Source organism: Myotis davidii, unplaced genomic scaffold, assembly GCF_000327345.1.
Source record: "Myotis davidii unplaced genomic scaffold, ASM32734v1 scaffold1323, whole genome shotgun sequence".
NCBI lineage: Eukaryota > Metazoa > Chordata > Mammalia > Chiroptera > Vespertilionidae > Myotis > Myotis davidii.
The window spans coordinates 694,426-715,915 of record NW_006294585.1 but is presented as its reverse complement, the minus strand read 5'-3'; the positions used below and the strand labels follow the sequence as shown (position 1 = coordinate 715,915).

General features: G+C 40.1%; 1 protein-coding gene across 1 annotated transcript in view; it reads right to left on the bottom strand.

Annotated features, from left to right (window-relative positions):
• The window catches only part of CCDC170 (coiled-coil domain containing 170), a 58,565-nt gene that overhangs the window by 11,422 nt on the left and 25,653 nt on the right, over positions 1–21,490 (bottom strand). Inside the window, exons 8-9 of the mRNA XM_006768714.2 lie at positions 8,365–8,682; positions 436–636 (exon numbers count right to left, since the gene is read on the bottom strand). Coding sequence (XP_006768777.2) covers positions 436–636; positions 8,365–8,682 — 519 coding nt within the window. The remainder of the gene's footprint in view (positions 1–435; positions 637–8,364; positions 8,683–21,490) is intronic.

Here is a 21,490-nt window from a genome sequence, read left to right as displayed (position 1 = left end):
TTATCTCTGCCGCCATCTTAGTTTCTCCCTGTTGCTCTTTCTTAATCAGTACCCCTGTTATACACTTATAGTCTTTAGTACAGCAAATTATTTGAATGACTGGCTCCTCTATTGAATGATGAGCCATTTAAAATGAATCGTGAGTTACACATTCATACCTTACCCTCCAAGCCTTCAGCATCTCATATATAACAGCTGTCCAATATATTCATTTAAGTTTAATTAGATATAATTGAATGATTAGATTTCATTTGAATCAAGGAAGTGCCAAACAATAGGAAGAGACTTCAAAACAATACCCATTGTTCCTTGAAATTTACTCATGATTCAGAGCGTAAGCATCTATCGAATTGCTGCAAAACTCAGAATAATTTCAGGTGAAACACTACGGTGCAACAGATGTATCCACCCATGGACATGCCCTCCGGTTATTACCTTTTGTTTCTCAAAACTCAGGTTGTCTCGCAAAACATCTCCAGACACCAGCTCCCCCTCCAGGTGTGTCAGCTGACCCTGAAGGGCCTCCAGCTTGTGCTCAGCTTTCTGGGCTCTCTGCAGGGCTTTCTGGTGAAACCCAGACTCATTTTCCAACTGTTCAACAAGCTCAGATATTTGGGCTTCAAGCTGGGAAACCATCTGGAAACAAACAAAACAAGAATAAGCCTTGTTTTCGATGCGCTGAAGTGTTAAAATCTAGTGCTCAGTGCAAACAGCATGTTATTTATAACAACATCATCCAGATTCTTCAGAGAAATGGACTAAGAAACAGGTAACTGATCGATGTATTTGAAATAGATCTGTATCCATTACCTAATAAAATATTTTTGATTGGCCTTTTTAATTTTTATCTAATTCCTCAAATAAGTTACTCCATAAATGTTTATGGATAACATTTACTTACCCCCTAAAACTGCCATTAATTTAGGAATCTTAAAGCTTAGTTGGAAAAAGAGTTCAGACAGATAGTACTTTTAAAACCTATACAAGTGTCAAAAAAACTATATAAGCATCATTCTTCTTCTATCATATGTAGTGGTTTAAAGACTATGCAGTGAGTTCATCTTGATAAGCAACCTTGAGAAGTTATCTGAATTCAAGAGCACAAAGCTACAGGGTGGGGCAAAAGTGGATTTACAGGTGTTCATATGGGAAATAATACAATAAGTGAAAATAATAATACGAGAGTAAACTCTGTTTCGTGTACTCACAACTGGAAACCCACTTGTGCCCCACCCTGCATTGCTTCAAGCTCCTTCTCCATTTTCTATTGAGTTTGGTTACTCCTTCACTAACCGTCAGTGGTGCTGCCTCTGGGCTACACAGTTATGGGGCAATGTTAGCGTCTGAACATGTGAAAGGTCAAAATTATTTTAATATGGTGGATTCTGCATAGGATCAATGGCAGTGTATAGCAGGCAGGACAGTCTGAGTATTACCTCCCCTCCTATAATCTAAGGTGACTGCTTCCCTGCTGAATGCCCCAAGCCTCACACGACCCCTCACTTGCCCAGCGCTTCTACCCTTCTGTGAAGTTGCTCTCTTTGTCCTGACCTTCCCTTAAACCAAGAACATAAGTTTACCAAAGACTGCTGGTATACTTTGAGAAACTCAAATTGATTCTTGCAAATCCAGTTTTCATAAAACGTTGACTTCAATAAAAACGCCAAGTGTGAGGTGATAAATTTTGTTTTGATGGTTTGTTTTAGAAAAGGAGAGGGGGGAAAGTAGTAGATATTTACATAATAGTACCATTCTCACAGAAATTGAAATATCTTGATGGTTTCAGATTTACTGCTTTTGTTTAAAAAAAAAACACAACTTCTGCTTGTCTATCTATAAACAACCATGCTTAAAAGCAAGAGGAAATTAAAGCTGTGTTAAATATTTTGAAACAATCGGATTTGTTCTGAGTTTCCCTCAGAGCTTAAGCTGAGGGTCAATAGTTATAAATCAGAAAAAGAATTCACTTCAATGTAAGAAAAAAATTTTCCCTGCTCCCTATAATTATAAAGTAATGCATACCCATTGTAAAAGATCCATTCAGAACAACAACAAAAATATATAAATCAGCCAAAAAATAATCCCCGTGATCTCACTGCCCAGGGATAACAATTATTAATATTTTCAAATAACTTATTGCATGCACTGTTTAAATATCATTGAGATGACACAATAGTTGCCATTTTATCTTTTTGCTTTTACCTCACACTTTAAGCATCTTTCCATGTCAGGTAGTAGACTCCCAGTTGCTGGAGGTGGCCAGAAGTTGGCCAATCATTAGTTAAGAATGTGCTGGGGTGGGTTGAAGTGCTCTAATCAGAAATGATAGACTACTTGACCTCTAAACTCTCTAATCCTATACTTCTATCGTTTTCAAGGTCCCAGGGCTGTTTCCATTCATTCTAGACCTCTGAGGGTGGAAATAATCAAATATTTGTGGGAAGTTGCTCAATGCCACATCCAAGGAATTATATTTCCCAAGGAAATTTCAAATTTCATTACAGAATCTGAGACTCTGGGAACCATCATTTCATATTTCCCATCCTAACTAATGATAGATCTGATCTTAATGCAAGAGAAAGGTATGCTTGTCTTAGTACAACATACCAAGTACAACCTACAAAACAATGGCCATCAAACATCGTCCCCAAGATACTGCCTCCTGGGGACTGTTTAATGATATCATATTATACAGCACATTCCTGTGCAGCAGGAAATGTGGTTCCACATTTATCTTCACAGAGGGAGACCAGACTGTGGGACAGGGACCTAGGTGTCCAATCGTCCTGGTTTCAAATTCCAACTCTACTACTTGCCAGTGTGTTAACCAAAGCAAGTAATTAACCTCTTTGAAATGTACAGACTTTGTTATGATAATTAGGTGAGATCATTTAGATCATTTGAGTAGCACGATATTTACACTCAATTGAAGTTCACCACACCACATACATTTTTATCATCAGTATCACTCCTGCAGTATGTTGTTTCAGTCAATGCTATGCTTTTGTCATACAGAGTTCAAGGGACCTTTTGGGAAGTGTCCTGTGTCCTACGTCATGTTCCTCTACTTATTTTCAGCCCACAGAGCCTGAAGTCTTTCTGAGGACAAATAAGGGACAAGCATGTTGAATCAAAAGTGAGCAGGTCTGTGCTGAATCCTCACCCTGTGTGAACCCAAGAGTGTCCCATGGACCTTGAAGACTCAGCAGAGTAGAACTTGTAAAACCACCAGGATGTCCATGGTGAACTGTGCAGATCCACCAACTGCCCTCTCAAGGTTCCGGTGTCCAGAGAGGATCCAACAGCTGAGAACCTCCCCATACTCTATGCATCAGAACTCGGCTTCATAAGCTTACTGAGGTCTCAGTGGATACACTACCAAGTTTTTTCAGAGCTAAATTTACATAAAAGTATCTAATAAATGAACGTTCCAATCTGACTCCATTCTTGGGAACATCAGATACCAGTGCCTGGATGAACATAGGTGTCCCACCGAAACTGGTGGTATGATTTCCACACCAAGAAGTCTGAAGATTCACGAAGCATTTCTTTCTCTCTTTTTCTTAGTATCGACTATTAATATACCCCTGATAGTCTATGGGACAGAATGTGCCATGGATTTCGGCACTAGAAAAAGGCAGGGAATTGGGGGAGTGAAGGGAGGATGTAATAAAGAATATCTACCTCAATTGTTTTTAAACAAAAAAGGACACTGAAGTAAACCACACTTCAAACCCAAGCAGCTTGATTTTTGGAAGGGAAGTAATAACGCCCTAAAGAATTAATTCACTTCCCAAGGACAAGTTGTTGTTGATTTCACCAAAGAGGTTCTTTTGCACTAAGTTTGAGCCAAATGGAAACATGAGAGCTCTAAACTGGAGAAAAAGCCCCTTGGGTCATTTAAGGACCAGTGCCTTTTGGACTTAAACAACTCTTCTGATTATTCAAGTTATTCACTTAAGAAATATATAAAATAAGTTATCAGGAGCCAGGTGGAACATCTATCAAATTCTCCTTCCTTCCTGTCAGTATGTGTGGCTAACACTGTTGACTAGCTAATCCTACCCTCTCCACCTGTGTGCATATCAACTTTTGTTATGGGGCCAATTAGGTCCCCCAAAAAGAGGTATGTTGAAGTCCCCCAGTACCTTAGAATGTGACTTTATTTGGAAATGAGTCTTTTTTTATTTAAATTTTTTATTGTTTAAAGTGTTACATGAGTCTTTTCCCCCCATGGAAATGGAGTCTTTACAGAGATAATCAAGTTAAAATGAGGTCATTAGGGTGGTCCCTAGTCCAATGTGACTCATATCCTTACATAAAAGAGAAGTCTGGACACAGAGACACATACTAATAAAAGGAAAATGATGTGAAAACAGAGAGAACAAGCCAAGTGGTAGCTAGGCTGCCAGAAGCTAGGCGAGAGGCATGGGACAGATTCCCTATCACACCCTCAGAAGAAACCAATCCTGCTGACAGCTTGATTTGTGACTTCTAGTCTCCAGGACTGTGAGACAATACACTTCTATTGTCTAAGATCTTCCTCCTCCAGTTCATGGTACTTTGTTACAGCTATCCTTGGATATTAATACACTCGGGGCTGGGCGAGCCAAAATCCCTATCTGTTCACTCTTCCCAGTGCCCTGTAGCCAGGGGTGACTGTGTAACACACTTTTAGACAATGAAAGGTCAGTGGGAGTCTGTGGAAGCTTCTTGGTAAATGTTTGCTTAGGAGATTTGAAGACTAAGAACAGAGCAGAATGATGAGCTCAGAAGGGGGCATGGGGACTTGTGGGACACACCTCAGGTCCTTCGGGGCACGAGCTGGGTCCCCACAGCTCCCACTGTTGGGGAGCTGTTAGACCAAGATGCACACCAATGGGGAAAACAGAGCCTTATGTGTACATAAAGCAGAACAGAAGAGCTTGGTCTAGATCAGCCGTGGGCAAACTACGGCCTGTGGGCCGGATCCGGCCCGTTTGAAATGAATAAAACTATTGAAAAAAAAGATCGTACCCTTTTATGTAATGATGTTTACTTTGAATTTATATTAGTTCACACAAACACTCCATCCATGCTTTTGTTCTGGCCCTCTGGTCCAGTTTAAGAACCCCATTGTGGCCCTCGAGTCAAAAAGTTTGCCCACCCCTGGTCTAGATAAATGTTTGTGAGCCTCTGTTAATTTATCTCTAATTACATGGAAATCAATCACAGTCATAATTCTCATGCAAATGATTAACCAGTGAGGCAACATCTAAAAGGGAGACAAAAATTTTGGCCTCCCCCTATGTCCGTAGCAACACAATTTACAATAGCTAAGATTTGGAAACAGTCTATGTGCCCATCAGCAGATGAGTGGATAAAAAAAAAAAATTATGGTACAGCTACATAATGGAACACTATGTGGCAATAAAAAAGGAAGAACTCTTACCATTTACTGCAACACGGATGGACTTGGAGAATATTATGCTAAGCCAAATAAGCCAGTCGGAGAAAGATAAGTATCACATGATCTCACTCATATGTGGAATCTAATGAACCTAATAAACTGATGATCAAAAATAGACCCAGAGACATAGAAGCATGAACAGACTGTTGAATCTCAGAGAGAAGGCAGGGGAGGGGGGGTAGGAAGAGATCAACCAATGAACTTGTATGCATATATGCATAACCAGTGGACACAGATAATGCGGTGGTGAGGGTCTGGTGGGGAGAGGGGGAGTGGTCTGGAAGAGATTAATGGGAGGGGGGAGGACCTATGTAATACTTTCAACAATAAAGATTTTTTTTTTAATTTGGCCTCAAAATGCTAAACTAAAACCTGAAAATGTCGCAACATTCTGTCATTGTGCAAGACGTCATTTCAAAAACACGTGTTACGAGTGTCCTGAAATTTCAAGGCTAAATAACATCTAAATACTAATGTAGAAATCCTGGAAATGGACAGTAGAATGTATCTTTAAATGAGTGGTTTTCAATGGAGGGGGGTGGGGGGGAAATAAATTCACCCCTCCCCCTCCAGGGGCACATGGCAATGTCTGGACACCTGTTTGGTTGTCACAAGCTGTGGAGAAAAGGAATGTGCCTGATATCTAGAGGGGAGAAGTCCAGAGCTGCTGCTGACCACCCAACAGGGCACCAAATGGCCCCCAAACAAATGACCGCCCAGCCCCAAATTTCAACAGTGCCCAGGCTGAGGAAGTCTGCTCTCTAAGATATAGTAACGCTTTCAAAAAAGAATATTAAATTTTGCTATAAGCAGGAAAGCACGGAACAATAGAAATGGCCGCTTGAAAAAGCGTGGGTGGTGTCCTGATGAGAATTGCAAATAACGGAGAGTACGAATGAAGAGCAAAGGGGTAAACAAGAAAAGCAGGAGGCTACCCGGAGTGGAGAGCCCAGCCAGAGCCCAGCCTGAGCCCGCCGCTGGCCTCCCCGTGGGGATCACTCAATTTTCAACTGTATTTGACCACGGCAGCTGGCAGGGCATGCCGCCTCCCAACAAACACATTCATCCCTTTGTACGGCGCCCGTTCTTCAGAAACATCTCTAAGACAATATATGAAACCCATTTTCTCCTGATTTTACTTGAAGGTGAGTCACACAAGAGGCGGGCTATCTGCTTGATTTCAGGCTTTTAAATGGGGAGAGCAGCTACTTAAAAAAAATTACAGGGTGGGAAAGGCAGACAAAGGCACTAAGAGACGCTGCATCATTGTAATTGTTATGGGAAGTGGGGGAAGGCCATCCAGCCTAACCAATTTACACCGTTTTGCTTTACAAAATAAACATATACATTATGCTGACAATTTTGTGCCACATTTCACATGCTGGAATTAAAACAGCTTCAGAGAACATTTGGGAAAATAGCAGAGGGAAGCAATAAAATGAAATGGCAAAGAACCATTAGCTATTGAAGTCCATCTATTACTATTCAAGGTAAATAGCCTAATGAAGTCCTCCTTTCTCAGTTCTGTAAATAACTTCCTTCCCCCATCTAGGGCCTATCTGTGTACTGAATCACAAGGAAAACGGGGTTCCTCTCACAGACCCACACTTCTTACAAGGACGAGCACTTGATAGCCACACAGAGAAGAACCCCATACTGGACAAAGCGGTCACGGGGGCTGCTCCTAGAGCACATGTGAATGCTACGGAATTCTTAAAGGGATTTAAAACGCTATATTGCTAGAGGAGATTGACGAGTGCAGCCATGAACTCTGAGTCAACGATCACTCTATGGTTTTCGGGAACATTAAGACATGGACATGCACATTGTCTCCTTTTGACCACACCTGTAAATACTAGTAGAAGAAACAGTTCCTAATGGAAGTACACATAGAGTTTGCGTATGACTCACTTTAAACCTCATTAATTAGAACTTTAATCATTTGCACTGGATGATAACTTAGAGTTGGGCTGAAGTTGACTAAGCAAAGCTTTACAGAATGTGAGATTTGTTAATAGTATAAACAAGATAACAAAATTAAATAAGCTCCAGTCATAGGTGCGAATCAAATCATCTTTCTCCACTTGTTACAAAGGTCCCCTAAAAGACTGTTTTAGGCACCTCCACATTAGCAAAAGGAGGAGCGAAGGAGGGAGAGGCGGAGAAGCAGGGGCAGCAACAGCGCACATTTATTGTTGCTACTTGTCAGACAGCATGTGAAGGACATAACAACAACTTGTTTTGCATTAAGCACTTGTAGTAAACAACCACTTTATGAGACAGGTACTTAGAGATCTAGGAACCCTTACCTGCAATTCCAAAATCCAAAACGATCTGAAACCTGGCAGCCTTTCTGTAACTCATTTACTGATAATGCTTGGACAGCCCCGATTTGGCAGCAAGCCCTGACCCGAGGTGACATGAGACTCTGCATGAGCTGGGAGGGCCGGACGTGGAGGGGCTGCTCACGGTGTCGCTGCAGAACGATGCATATGGTAGATTACGGGGCCTGGCCCTGGCCCCACCGAGGGGGGCTGTGGCAGGCTGCCTCCTCCATCGCCTTTCTAAACTCCGAGAAATTCTGAATTCAAAAACACATTGGACCCCAGGGGCTTCAGATAAGGGGTGTGGCCTGTGCTGTCCCTGTACTGAGGTGAGTGAACACAATCTCCCAGGCCATTCTCTGGGGAACCTGACCCAGGTCACACCTGGAGGGAGGGAGTGTGCGGCAGAGACAGGACCCACAATGTAGTCAGCAGTTGTGTGAGTGACTCTCCAGGCTTGGTAAGTACGATACATCATTGAAAGTAAGAAACTGAAATCACATTTAAATGATACCTTTCACTCACTCAGATAACGCAGTTACTGAGGATGCTAAGTGAATGAGTGCACTGTGCTGGAGAGGCCTCACTCACCCTTTTCTGGCTCTCTTCCTGGCTGTCCATTTCTCCAATCTTCTCCAGAATGGCCTCCTCTGTGGACCCAATCATGCCCAAGCTGCCCCTAAGGAGGTCTGCAATTTTCTCCCTAAACGAGGTGTGCTGGCTTTGCGAGGCTGCGGCCGCCTCCAGACTGGCCTTCAATCTTCTCTCCAACTCGCAAGAGTCTTTCTTCAAGAGGCTCAGCTCCTGCTTCGAGGCATCCCAGGCCCGCTGGCCCGCAAGCAGCCTTTCTCGGAAGATCTGAACTTCCCTTTCCAGAGCTTCCTTTGCCTCTACAGCACTGAGCAAGTCCTAAGACAATGACATAGAGTGAGAACAAAAACATTAGCAGCCAATGGGAGGCACCTACGCTAGATTTTTAAGGAATCGGGGTTTAATCCTCATTCCATTTTAAAGTCGAAATCATCTCTTCAGAAAGTTATTAAATTGTAAAGGCTATGTCAGGTAAATTTAGGTGTCTAAAAAAGAGAAGAGATATATGCCCTGGTCAGGTAGCTTAATTGGTTAGAGTGTCGTCCCCATATACCAAGGTTACAGACTTGATACCTGGTCAGGGCACATACAAGAAGCAACCAATGAATGCATAAATAAGGGGAACAATAAATCAATGTTTCTCTCCCTCTCTCTCTCTCTCTTTCTCTCTCAAATCAATAAATTTAAAAAAATCTTTTAATATATTTTTATTGATTTCAGAGAGGAAGGGAGAGGGAGAGAGAAATAGAAACATCAATATTGAGAGAGAATCATTGATTGGCTGCCTCCTGCACGCCCCCTCCTGGGGACTGAGCCCACAACTCAGGCATGTTTCCTGACTAGGAATCTAACCTTGACCTCCTGGTTCATAGGTCGATGCTCAACCACTGAGCCGTGCTGGCCGGGCAACAAATAAATTTTTTTTAAAAATAAGATATATAAATCAGGGCTAGGAAAAAAATAAAATTGACATATAAGACTTTTATATGTGGACTTCTGGAAAGAGTTAATAAAAAACAAATCATTGGGGGGCAGGGGAGACTGGGTGAAGGTGAATGGGGAAAAAAAGGAAACATATGTACTACTATTTGCAATCTTTAAACAATAAAACAAATTTTTTAAAAATTGTTGACTAATATACTAGTAGATTCAATCCATATCTAGTACTGTATGGTTACAAAACCATTAGTTCTCAAGCTTGGTAGGGAAATTGATTTTGAAAAAACAGTAAACCCTCAGACGCCTAACTAAATGCTAAAAATTAACTAGAGGTGTCTCTTTAATACTAGTCTAAATAATGCAATGTTCTCATAGGAACATCATTGCATAGAGAGCAAGGTCTTTCTTTCAATATTAATTGGCTGTGTATCCCCTTTTCTCATGAAGACAAACTAAAACTGGCAGGACCTGAAGAAAGGAGCAGAGATAACTAGCCATTTGGTGGGTGGGAGAATTAAAAGTAGAGGGGGGTAAACCACCATACGGAGAATAATAATTTCAATGAATGTAAAATGTATCATTAGGTTCATAAATATAATGAAAGGCATGGGGAAGGTTACCTGAGCACCTATTTCTATTTACCATAATCTAGAACATTCCAAAGAGACATAGAAGGGCATCTTTAAAATTCATTTTTAAAAAACCAACACTTGTTGACGTCAAGTTCCAAAACACAGGAGTTCACATTAAATAAGATTAAGCAGTTGGTTGACCAGCTTGGCTATAGTATTGCAGCCTACTGACAAAAGTAGTTTATTTTTTATTAAAAATAGTAGTTAGGGTAAAAAAAAACAAAAACTAAAAAGCAACAATATATTTGCATAACAGATTCTACAACTACACTAGCCAGTAACATTTCAGGCTGCTAGTTAAAATGCAATCATGCCTTTTGCATTAAAACTGAGTTTTAAGAGAAATTTACCACCACCGACAGCATGTAGACAGGGAAAATATTACTTGAAATGCTCCTCCCTACTTTTTATTTATAAAAGAGAATGTCTTACTTTCCCCCCCACCTTTCGGTGATTTTTGTATTTAATCAAGGAAGCCTCAGGCATCAATGTGAAATAAAAGTCATCGCGTGGAGAGGTAGTTAGAGAAGCTGCCCTTTCAGAGATGTAATAAACTAATTGCGGGACCTATTTTGTGAGACGCTTTGCTCTTCGAGGTCCTGGCAGCGGCTCTGTAACCCTGCTCTCTCTCCCAGCCAGCCCTCTGCAAAGACGCCCCCCCACTGCTGATTACATGTCGGCCCTTAGAGTAACGAGTCAAGGACCCTTGATCACAAATACGATATTTTAACGCTTTACTGATGTCTTTTCAGATGGTAATACAATAGCTGCTCCATTTCAGTAACCAGTATCAGGGCTGGTGATGACAAACAAGGCCTATTATTTTTCACTTGGAAACACCAATCCTAATGTGTGGTTAGAAAGCTGAGGTCCTAAATTCCAGGATGCATGGATTTAAAAAAAATTTTTTTTGTTGTTAATCCTCACCGGAGGATATTTTCCCATTGATTTTAGGAGAGAGTGGAAGTGAGGGGTAGAGAGCAAGAGAGAGAAACATCAATGTGAGAGAGAGACATCAAGTGATAGCCTCCCACACGTGCCCAGACCAGGCTGAGGACTGAGCCTGCAACTGGAATCAAACCCATGACCCTTCAGTCCGAGGGCCAATGCTCTAATCACTGAGCAAAACCGGCTAAGGCTCGTGGATAGAAATTCTAATCTCCTCCGTTCTAAAACCCCATAGAATATTAGATATTAATTTTTATATGAAAGAAAACCCTTAATGCAAAATAAGGGAGTTTCCATGGCCAATGTACTGTTAACCAAGTACTTTCAAAAGGTCCCCAAAAAACATATCAGACACTGGAGTACTATAGACTTACTATCAATTTGGAGTTAACTACCCAATTGGCAGCTTACACCAGAGAACAATAAACACAGTAAAAATATTACAGCCCCAAGGGATTTTTTCCACCTCAATGTCAGACCGTAGTCTTACTGCCTTAGCGACAAGAACCGAAACAGTCCACTAGTGAATCCAAAGCACAAACACGTGTCCAGTAAAAATCAGAAAACTCATCTGGGATCATGGGATGCAGCAGCACATGGCAGCGGGTCCGATTTCTTTCCGGGACATGTTTCAGGCCAGTGAACGATTTGCTAATTCGCATATGAAATGCAGAACAGGGAGCCAGTGACAGGCCTTGGGGACAGCCACTCTCCTGGCGCTCTGAGTAAGCACTTCAGGGGCACAGGGCTGATCTGCTGGACACAGATGTCCTCAGACTGCAAATGCAATTACCTGCAAAGCTATCAGGAGGCAGCGGCCAGAGTGGAGTCCGGTTGCGTGGCTACCTCAAGGATACGCTGAAGTAATGTGACATGGGTATCGCGGGCCAGGACCTGAGGCTGCTGTCAGGCCACACTGACATGCAAATCAAGGCTGACCTCCACAGGGAACCACATCTGCAAATAAGGTCAGGCCCTATCGAGACAGTGACAGCGGTCCCTGTACTAAATTTACTTTAATTAATGAATCTTTAGATTCAGTCCTACTAATGCAACAAATGAATAATGATACCTTTGCAAATACTTTTAACAAAGACAATTGTAAGTAATATGAGTTAGGCATTCTATTTAACTTCTTAATTAAATGCATGTCATCATTAATTGCCAATTAAATGCATTGAGTAATGAAACCAAAGGTTTGTGATTTAAAAACACAGTCAATTCCTATTATAATGTTGCTAGCTATTTATTATATGGATTTGGATATGCGTGAGATCAAACTGCTTCTTAAAAAATACAATGACTAATGTCCAGGTGGCAAACCTCTGGCTCTGGCTGAATTCATGCAAACCCAGATAGGTCTTGTGAAATTAAAAACCAGTTGGCTGCTTCTACCTACTGCAGTTAAGGTGAACAAATAAACTCAGAAATCCTCCCCAAACAGGCACTCTCATACATTGCTGGTAGAAGTGTGAATAGATATGCTAGGTACATATTTACACCAAAATATGTAACAAAATGTAATAGGCACATATCCGGTGGCCTTGCAATTCCAGTCTTTAAAATATACCTGGAGATTATTAAATATGGAAAATAAGGCATGTGCAAAGTTACTCAATCATAGATAGCAAAAGAGTAGGTACTACATGAATATTCACTGGCATGTGACTGGTTAAATAGGAGACACCCATCCCCTGAACATTATGTAGTCTTAAAAAGAACGGAGGAAACTTTTTATACACTGATATGAAAGGCTCTCTGAGATAGATATAGTTAGTGAAAAAAGTCAAGTGCCTAACCATGTGTTTAGTACCATTTGTACCTAAATAAAAAGAGAATCTCTACATATATGCATAGGCGACTGCCAGTTCTGATCATCTCTAGAGAAGGGAACTGTAGCCAGTGGGCAGAAGTGGAAAGAAGATGACCCAGAACAGTGGCAACTCTGAGAACACCCAGGGAACCTGGGCCCATTAAAGTTCTGTCAGTAGTGATATGAACACACACACATGCACATGCACACACATGCATGCACACACACTAAACTTAGGCTGCATAAGTAAAGTATCTACAATAAGGGAGGCAATGTCCTGCTATTTCTATTTCCCTTGAACCAAACCAAGCCTGCAGTTTGCATTTGGTTCTGGGATACAAATTTTAATAGAGATACACCCCTCCTAGAACAGTGCTACTCAAACTGTGAATAAAACTCTAGTGTAACTCCTACAACTGTTCCCAGTCCCAACAAGATAATTTCAGAAATTAAGGGTAAGAGCAGTAATTTCTATAGCAGTTTGGCTTTTTTTAATTTACGATAACAACTCATTTAATAACCTTATATAACACTATCTACTTCAGGTATTATGATGAGATTTTCTGTGGATGAGAGCATTGACATCAATTTCTGAATCAGGTATAGACCCTTCGGGTTTTGTAGAACTGACACAGGAGCTACATACCTGTTGTGCAAATAAGAACACGTTGCATGTGATGGTTTAAGGTTGTTTTGCCAACCATTACCCAAAAGTATAAAGTATATCAAGCACAGTCCATTTCTTTCATCAAGAGAATTTAAATTTCCATAGAAAGATAAATTAAATCTATACCTTTACACAATAAATTGATAAAACTGTCTACCGATGAATACTTGAAAATGGATTTTGAAAACACACTTGCTTTACTTTGGAGACAATTACAAATAAATATCTTGAGCTCTCTGAAATTGCTTTAAAACCTCTTCTAGTATCAACAATCCTTTGTGAGATTCGTTTTCTACTGTAAGTACTTTAAAAGCAAAATATAGAAAAAGTTTAATGCACATTAGTCCCTGCTAGAAGCATTGTCATCAACCCAACCAAGATGACAAGGTTAACAAGCAGGAAGCTAGCTTGTTATCACAACAGAACTTTCATTCAAAGTGAGCACACAGGACTTCAATACAGGGAATTTTAGTCCCAACTTCTTGTTCAGATACAATTGTGGGATAACAAAAGGCTGTCAGTACAACAGTGTTTTCTGCATTAACCCTGCACACACTTTCAAGAAAGAAAGTGCACAGTGTATGTGACTCTTTTCCCCACGTTTATTCTGATTATATATATCCAAATTATATTTATATTAACTTTATGTCTGTGGCTTCCGATACTTAAAATGCAAACTTATGCTTTTTGTGTCTTTTAAAAATAATTTTTCCATGAATTCACTTTATTGATATTTTTACAAAAGTATTGGTTAGCAATAAATTGGAAATAAATCTGTAGGAAAAACTAATCCTTCCCACAGATAGTTTGAGGAAAGCTGTACAAGAGAACCTTCAGAGTTCAGAAAGGAGAAGGGTGAAAGTCTTGAAATCATGTTCTAAGAGGAAATGGTAGCCCTCACCAGTTTGGTTCAGTGGATAGAGCATCAGCCCAAGGACTGAAAGGTCTCAGGTTCAATTCTGATCAAGGGCATGTACCTCGTTGCAGGCTCTATCCACAAATCAATGTCTCTCTCTCACATCAATGTTTCTCTCTGTGTGTCTCTCTCCCTCCCTTCCACTCTCTAAAAATCAATGGAAAAATTTCCCCAGGTGAAGATTAACAACAAAAGAGGAAATGGGAAGAGAACTGGGACATGTGTCCTGTAGATGTCTTCATCTAATTGAAGGTGAAAAGGAGAATGGGTCTGTTCTGGGTGGGCTCATGATCTAATGGCGTGCACATTGCATAGTAACATCTCGCTTCAAAATGAGGAAGACCTTTCCCGAATCTGAGCTATCCCAAAGGCAACACCAACCTTGGGAAATAGTGAAAATTCAGCTCAAGTTTTAAATTCTCATCACTGACTAAATGAAGACAAGTTGACAATGAATGTAGCTGCCATGAAGCCAGTATGTCCCGGGCTTCCCTGCAGTCAACACTGCCCTAACCTGGTCAGACTGTGCCCCAAGGACCATGGACAGTTCCCAGCTGGAAATGTGAAGAGGGACATCATCCAAATGGAATGGATTCAGCATCATATGCTAAGATTAAACCCATAATAAAAATATTTAGGTAGTTCTGCTATTTAAATGCTGTTTTAATTCATTTTAAATGTATGAACAGAACCTCAAGGCAAAGGAATGGAGACTTATAGTTACAGAGCATAAATAAATTACAAACCTTGACAATGTATATACCATAATATTTTTAAAATGGAAAGTAGAAATAAGGGAGTAAAAAGTAGGAGTCATTAAGTTCCTCATATTCTATATCAGAAAATCTAAAGATACTATCTCACATTGTTGGATCAAGAACAGAAATGTATTACTTTAACATCTTAACGGCAATTATCAGAAGTTTAAAAAAAAGAGTGTAAGACTGAGGCTAGATAGAAGTGGAAGAAGAGAGGACTTGAAATTTTACTTTGGAATCTTATCAACACATTTAGTTGTAATTACATGAGCAGATTATTATATTAGTGTTATTTTCATTTTAATTCCTTTCCCAGAGGCTAGAATTCTCCCAACCTCACACATGATAAGAAAGAAGATTCAAGCAAGGAAAGTTTGAAAGATCTGGGCTATTTTGCCAGAAGAAGAGACTTAGAAATCCATGAGAAATGTCTTCGAATACTTGAAGGGTTATCATAAGAGAAGGGATTCCCAGTTATTCTGTGACATTTCGTTAAGAAAGAACCAGGATGTGAACATGAATTACTAATATAGGGCTTCTGAGCCTGACTTGCTACAATGAAGAACTGCCAAACCATCAGGACTGCACAGAGGAGGTGAATTCCCTGCCTCTGGTGGAGTTCAAGGAAAGGCTGGACCCTAGCTAGACAGGGACATTTTAAAGATGGTACTTATTTTACATACAGTTAGATGACCTGGACTTAAAAGACCTTCAGCAGCACATATACTAAAATTGGAACGACAGAGAGAAGATTAATGTGGCCCCTGCACAAGGACGACATGCAAATTCATGCAGTGTTTTATATTTAATCAATACTAGATAGATAGATAGATAGATAGATAGATAGATAGATAGATAGATAGATAAAAGACCTTGAGGTCACTTTCGACATTATGATTCTAAGACTGTAGAGATCTTTAGTTTCCTTAGTAATTTATCCTGCCCAGCAATTTCTCACTTCCAGAAACTATTTCCGTATGCCTGTACTTTTAATCTCTGGATAAAAGAAAATAAATGGGAAAGGAAAATCAAACACTGAGCATCAATCCTGTACTGTGCATGTCCTCAGGACTTTATGTATATCATTCAATCCTAAGAATAACTGTAAGAGACAAATCCTTAAATAATGTTCCTATTTGACAGACAAGAAACTGAGACTCAAAGAGGTAAAGTCAGATGCCTGCGATCATAGAGCCAAATGATGCTAGAGCCCGGATAAAAACCCAACAGCCTGTACACCACTCGCTCTCCGCGACTCCCGTACGTCTTCCTTCTTACATAACAGTACGGCTGGCTGACAAACCAAGCAAGCAGAGGAGACATCCCCTGGAGTCTACCTGACTCCAAAACCAGTATTCTTTCCTAGCATCAGTTCTAACTATGAGAACTGAAGGAAATGTGGACAGTGTGGAGGAAAAAGAAACCATTTGAAACCCAATAAGTACGTTTAATTTCTGATCCACTCATTTGAACTTCTGGTGTCTGCAGGGAATGTGTGTGTGGCTTGTGTGGATAAAGTGACTACTTCTCTCAACGTTGGATGATTTCACGACAACCAAGAGAAAAGATGCCAACCTTTGACAGTTTTTAAAATATACTTCAATGCCCACTACTAAAGATTTTAAATAAGATATATTTCCATACATATAATGAACCACCTGGATTTCTATTGGGGAAATTTTCATAAAGTAACTTGAATAGAATCATTAAGAAAACCAGAAAAGCCGAGTTTGGTGGAAGCAGCCCCGGCCCCACGGGTACTTGTACCTCCGCAGTCTTTCAGGACTTCACTAATAAAGTAAGTTTCCTACCTCAAAAACAGAGCTTTAGAAAGCATTATGAAGACTCTTCCTGAGACCAGCAATGTGTCGGGAAAACCGCTCAACAGTATTTTTCAGTAATAAATCTTTGGAGTCGTAACCCTATGAATGAGGACTTTATTAAAGACCACAAATTTTTTATTGCCCACATTTTTTTTACAATTTTTATTATGTTGGCAGGAACTTCATCCCAAAGTGAATGTGTTTCCAAAGTCTGAACAACATTGCATCAGTCGTTTACAAGTAAAGACACTTATGTAAGAAAAGGAATGAGTTCTGGTTTTTGTAATGTCCTCTTATAACACATTTTCATTTCCTACAGCTAATCTTCAGAAATGCATTTTATAGATAAATATTAAGTTCCTAATTTTCAATCCTGATAATTCAATAACTACTATTTATAATTGATTAAAGTTATTCATTCACTGAGGAAATTTACATAGCTACAGGTTGTTCCACTAACAAATAATTTTTGGCCTCAGACTTGTAGGTAGAATGTAGCTGTGAACATACAAGTAAAGGGGATTATTGATGACAGCATAATAACTTAATGACAGAGTGAAAACCCCAGCTTTGCTACTTAATTGCTGTGTGAACTTGAGCCAAGTACATAACCTCTTTGAGTACTTAGTACAATGACTTGTGTTAATGGCAAGTGCTTGATAAATGGTGATCATACTAATGATTGCCAATAGTATTCATGTAAAATGTCTGAGAGCCTTAAACCTCACTCAGAAGGTTTACTCACAAGTAAAAGATTAAGAGTGTAATTCTGAAATAATTTTATGTATATCATAAGACAGAACAAATGAGTAAATATTGTTGGGATCCAAAAGATACAAAATAAAAGGATATTAAGAAAACACTAGAATATTGCTTTTTATTAAAAACTAGAGGCCCGATGCATGAAATTCATGCAAGGGGTTCAGCCCTTGCAGGCCTGGCTTGGTTCGGAAGGTCATCTGGACAGTCATTCTGCTATTTGGTCTAATTAGCATATTAGCTCTTTATTATATAGGATACCAGGTAATATTGTCAAAATAAAATAAAATGTTTAATAAGACTATGAGTTTTTGTTTGTTTTTCTTGTTTGTTCATTTGTTGCTTTCAGTTTTATATCCCGCATATGAGTGAAATCTTATGGTTCTTGACTTTTTCTGTCTGACTTACTTCATGTAGAGTGATAGACACAGATAACAGTATGTGGTTACCAGAGAGAAGAGGGGTGGGAGGTTAGTAAAAGGTAACGGGGTCAAATATATAGTGACAGAGTAAGATCTGACTTTGGGTGGTGGGCTCACAATGCAATATACAAATGTTTCATCATAGAACTGTATACCTATATAATTTTATTAACCAATGTCACCCAGATAAATTTCTTTTAAAAAAATAAATTAAATACCACTATACATTTATTACTAAAAATGTGTTTCTAGATCTGTCCACGGAAAGCAATAACACCCCCAACAGGAGCGAGCCTACAAAGCCTAAATCTTGTTTCTAAGCACCGTTCACCAGCAAAAGGAAACAAAGGTCCTTAGCGAACAGGCTCATTTTAGTTCTGTAGCCTGAAAACTGCAAGTGACCTAAGAGATCAACCAAAGGACTTGTATGCATGCATATAAGCATAACCAATGGACATAAGACACTGGGGGATAGGGGAGGCCAGGGGATTGTCAAGGGTGGGGGGGGAAAAAGGAGACATATGTAATACTCTTTGTAATACTTTAAGCAATAAAAAAATAAAAATAAATAAAAAGGAAAGCAAGGAAGTGATGAGAGACGACAGGAGTCAGGTTACAAGCTACAGAGACCACCTTTGTGGGGCTCCTGCTGGCCAAAGGTGATAGATTTTGAGCACACACACAAAAAAAGAATTGATTTCAACACAGTAAATAAGTAAAAATCCATGTGTCCATAGAATTGGAAAGAAAATAAAAGCTTTTCTATACAGAAGAATGCCAGCTAATAAATAGAATGGTAGAATAAGAATATTACCACTTTGCCACCATCCTTGGTGTAATACAAGCAAGAATCGATGGATGCTAAAGTCAATGGGAACAGAATTCACCTGCCAATTATCACCCCACAGATACCTTATGTAAAAGCATACCTTTACACTAAGGAGATGGGCAATAAACTTAGCGTCAGCAACAATGCAACATTCTAAATCAGTTGCCCCCAACATGATGCAATATTAAGCATACAACTTTACCACTGAAATAGTCTTGCCAAAAAGGTTTACTCCGCATCCAATCCAGACTCTAGCTACCACTTTAAGTGTATAAGGTATAGAAAAACAAGTTAAACAGTATCATGAAGATACAGTCAGAGCACTTCTCCCCAACAAGTCAATGCTATTAAAAAAGAAAAAACTATAAAAGGCTAAAAATAACCAACAAATGCAATGAGTAAACCTAGACTGGATCCAAATGTGGGGATGAAAACAGCTATAAAAGACATTCTTATAGAGTGATGACAGCTGAATGGAGAATATTAGATGATTATTGGTTATTGTTGTGTAACAAATGACCCCAAACTTAGAGCTAAATACAACAGATGTCTATCATCTCACAGTCCTCACAGGGGTCAGGAATGCGGGCATGACTTAGCTGGGTGTTTCTGACTGAAGGCTTCTCATGGGTTACAGTCAAGTTGTTGATCAGGGTGACAGTCATCTCAAGACTCCACTGAAGGAGAATTCACCTCCATGCTCACTCACATGGTAGCCGACAGGCCTCACTTGCTGGCCACATGGGCCTTACCACAGGCTGGCTGAGGGGCCTCACCACATGGCAATTGGCTCCCACCAAAGCAATGACTCAAGAGAGATGAAAAGAGTCAGTCTTTTCATAAGCCAACTCAAAAGTGACATCCTATCACTTCTGACATATTATAGTCACTGGAAGTGAGTCACTTAGTCCAGCCCACACACAAGGGGAGAGGAATTAAATTCTACATCTCAGGGGAGGACAAAAAACTTGTGGGCTTGAAACCACCACAGATGATCTCATGGCTTTATTGGTAACTCTGAGATACAAAAATGGCATTGTGGTGATGTAGGGTAGTGTCCTTATGCTTACGATACCTATGCTGAAATAGCTAGATACAATACATATAACGTCTGCAAACTATTTTCAAGTGGTTGTCCAAATGCGTGTGTGTGTGTGTGTGTGTGTGTGCGCGCGTGCGTGCGTGTGTGTGTGTGTGTGTGTGTGTGTGTGTGTGTAAAGTAACAAAACAAATATATCAAGATGCTAACAAGTGTTACATTTTGGTGGATGGGTGTTCACTGTATTCCTTCACTCTTTCTATATATTTTAAGTTTTTTCATAAGAAAATGTTGGAGTAGCCCAGCCGGCATAGCTCAGTGGTTGAGCATCAACCTATGAACTAGGAGGTAATGGTTTGATTCCTGATCAGGGCACATGCCCGGGTTGCAGGCTCGATCCCCAGTGTGGGGCGTGCAGGAGACAGCCAATCAATGACTCTCTCTCATCATTGATATTTCTATCTCTCTCTCCCTCTCTATTCCTCTCTGAAATCAATAAAAATATATTTTTTAAAAGGAAAAAAAATGTTGGAGTAAAGTAATTTACTTGATCTTTTCAAATTAGCTACAACCACAGCAAAGGATTGCTGTGGACTGAATTGTGTCTCCCCTAAGCATCATTGTTATTTCTATCTCTCTCTTCCTCTCTGAAATCAATAAAAATATATTTTTTTAAAGGGAAAAAAGAAAATGTTGGAGTAAAGTAGTTTACTTGATCTTTTCAAATTAGCTAGAACCAATCCTTTGCTGTGGACTGAATTGTGTCTCCCCTAAATTCATATGTTGAGGCCCTCATGTCCATTGTGGTGGTATTTGGAGATGGAACCCTTGAGAGATAATTAGGTTTAGGTGACATCATGAGGGTGTTGTCCTCATGCTGGGATTGGTGCCCTTGTAAGAAGAGACACCAGACAGTTTTCTCCCTCTCTGCCACGTGAGGACACGGCGAGAAGGCAGCCATCTGCAAGCCAGGAAGACAGCTCTCACCAGGACCCTTCATCTTGCTCTTCCAGCCTACAGAACTGTGAGAAATAAATGTCCATTGTGTGCGCCACACAGTCTGTGGTATCTGGTATGGTGCCCCACGCTGACTAACACAAGGGCTTTGAAATGATTGAAGCTACTTGGTAACAATGACAAAAGCTTTGCTCTTTTCAGCAAAGCTAATGTGTCAGGAGAAGAAATCCAGTGGTAAGAAAGGATTTGTGACGCAGGGAATTGGGAAGGGCGGGCATGGAAAGTATTATCATGATTGTGGATCGTTTCACATTCTAACCGCCCATCCCATCCAGTTTGGCAGTAATCACTGGAGGCATGGAAGGCCCACAAAGAGACCCCACAAGAATGGCTCCTTGTACTGCATTTCAGTCCAGAACCCCTTGAGCTTGTGGGAGACCACTGGACCTTGGCCCCTCACGGAGCCTCTCTTTTTCAGCATTAGTCATTATCTAATTCCAAATTCCGTCCCCATTACTATTTAATCCTTTCCTCTATATTTTAGTAACTGTACTCGCTCATTTTTGCTTTTGGAAATTGATCATTACTTTTTTTCCTTCATTATTGTTGAAAGTATTACAGGTG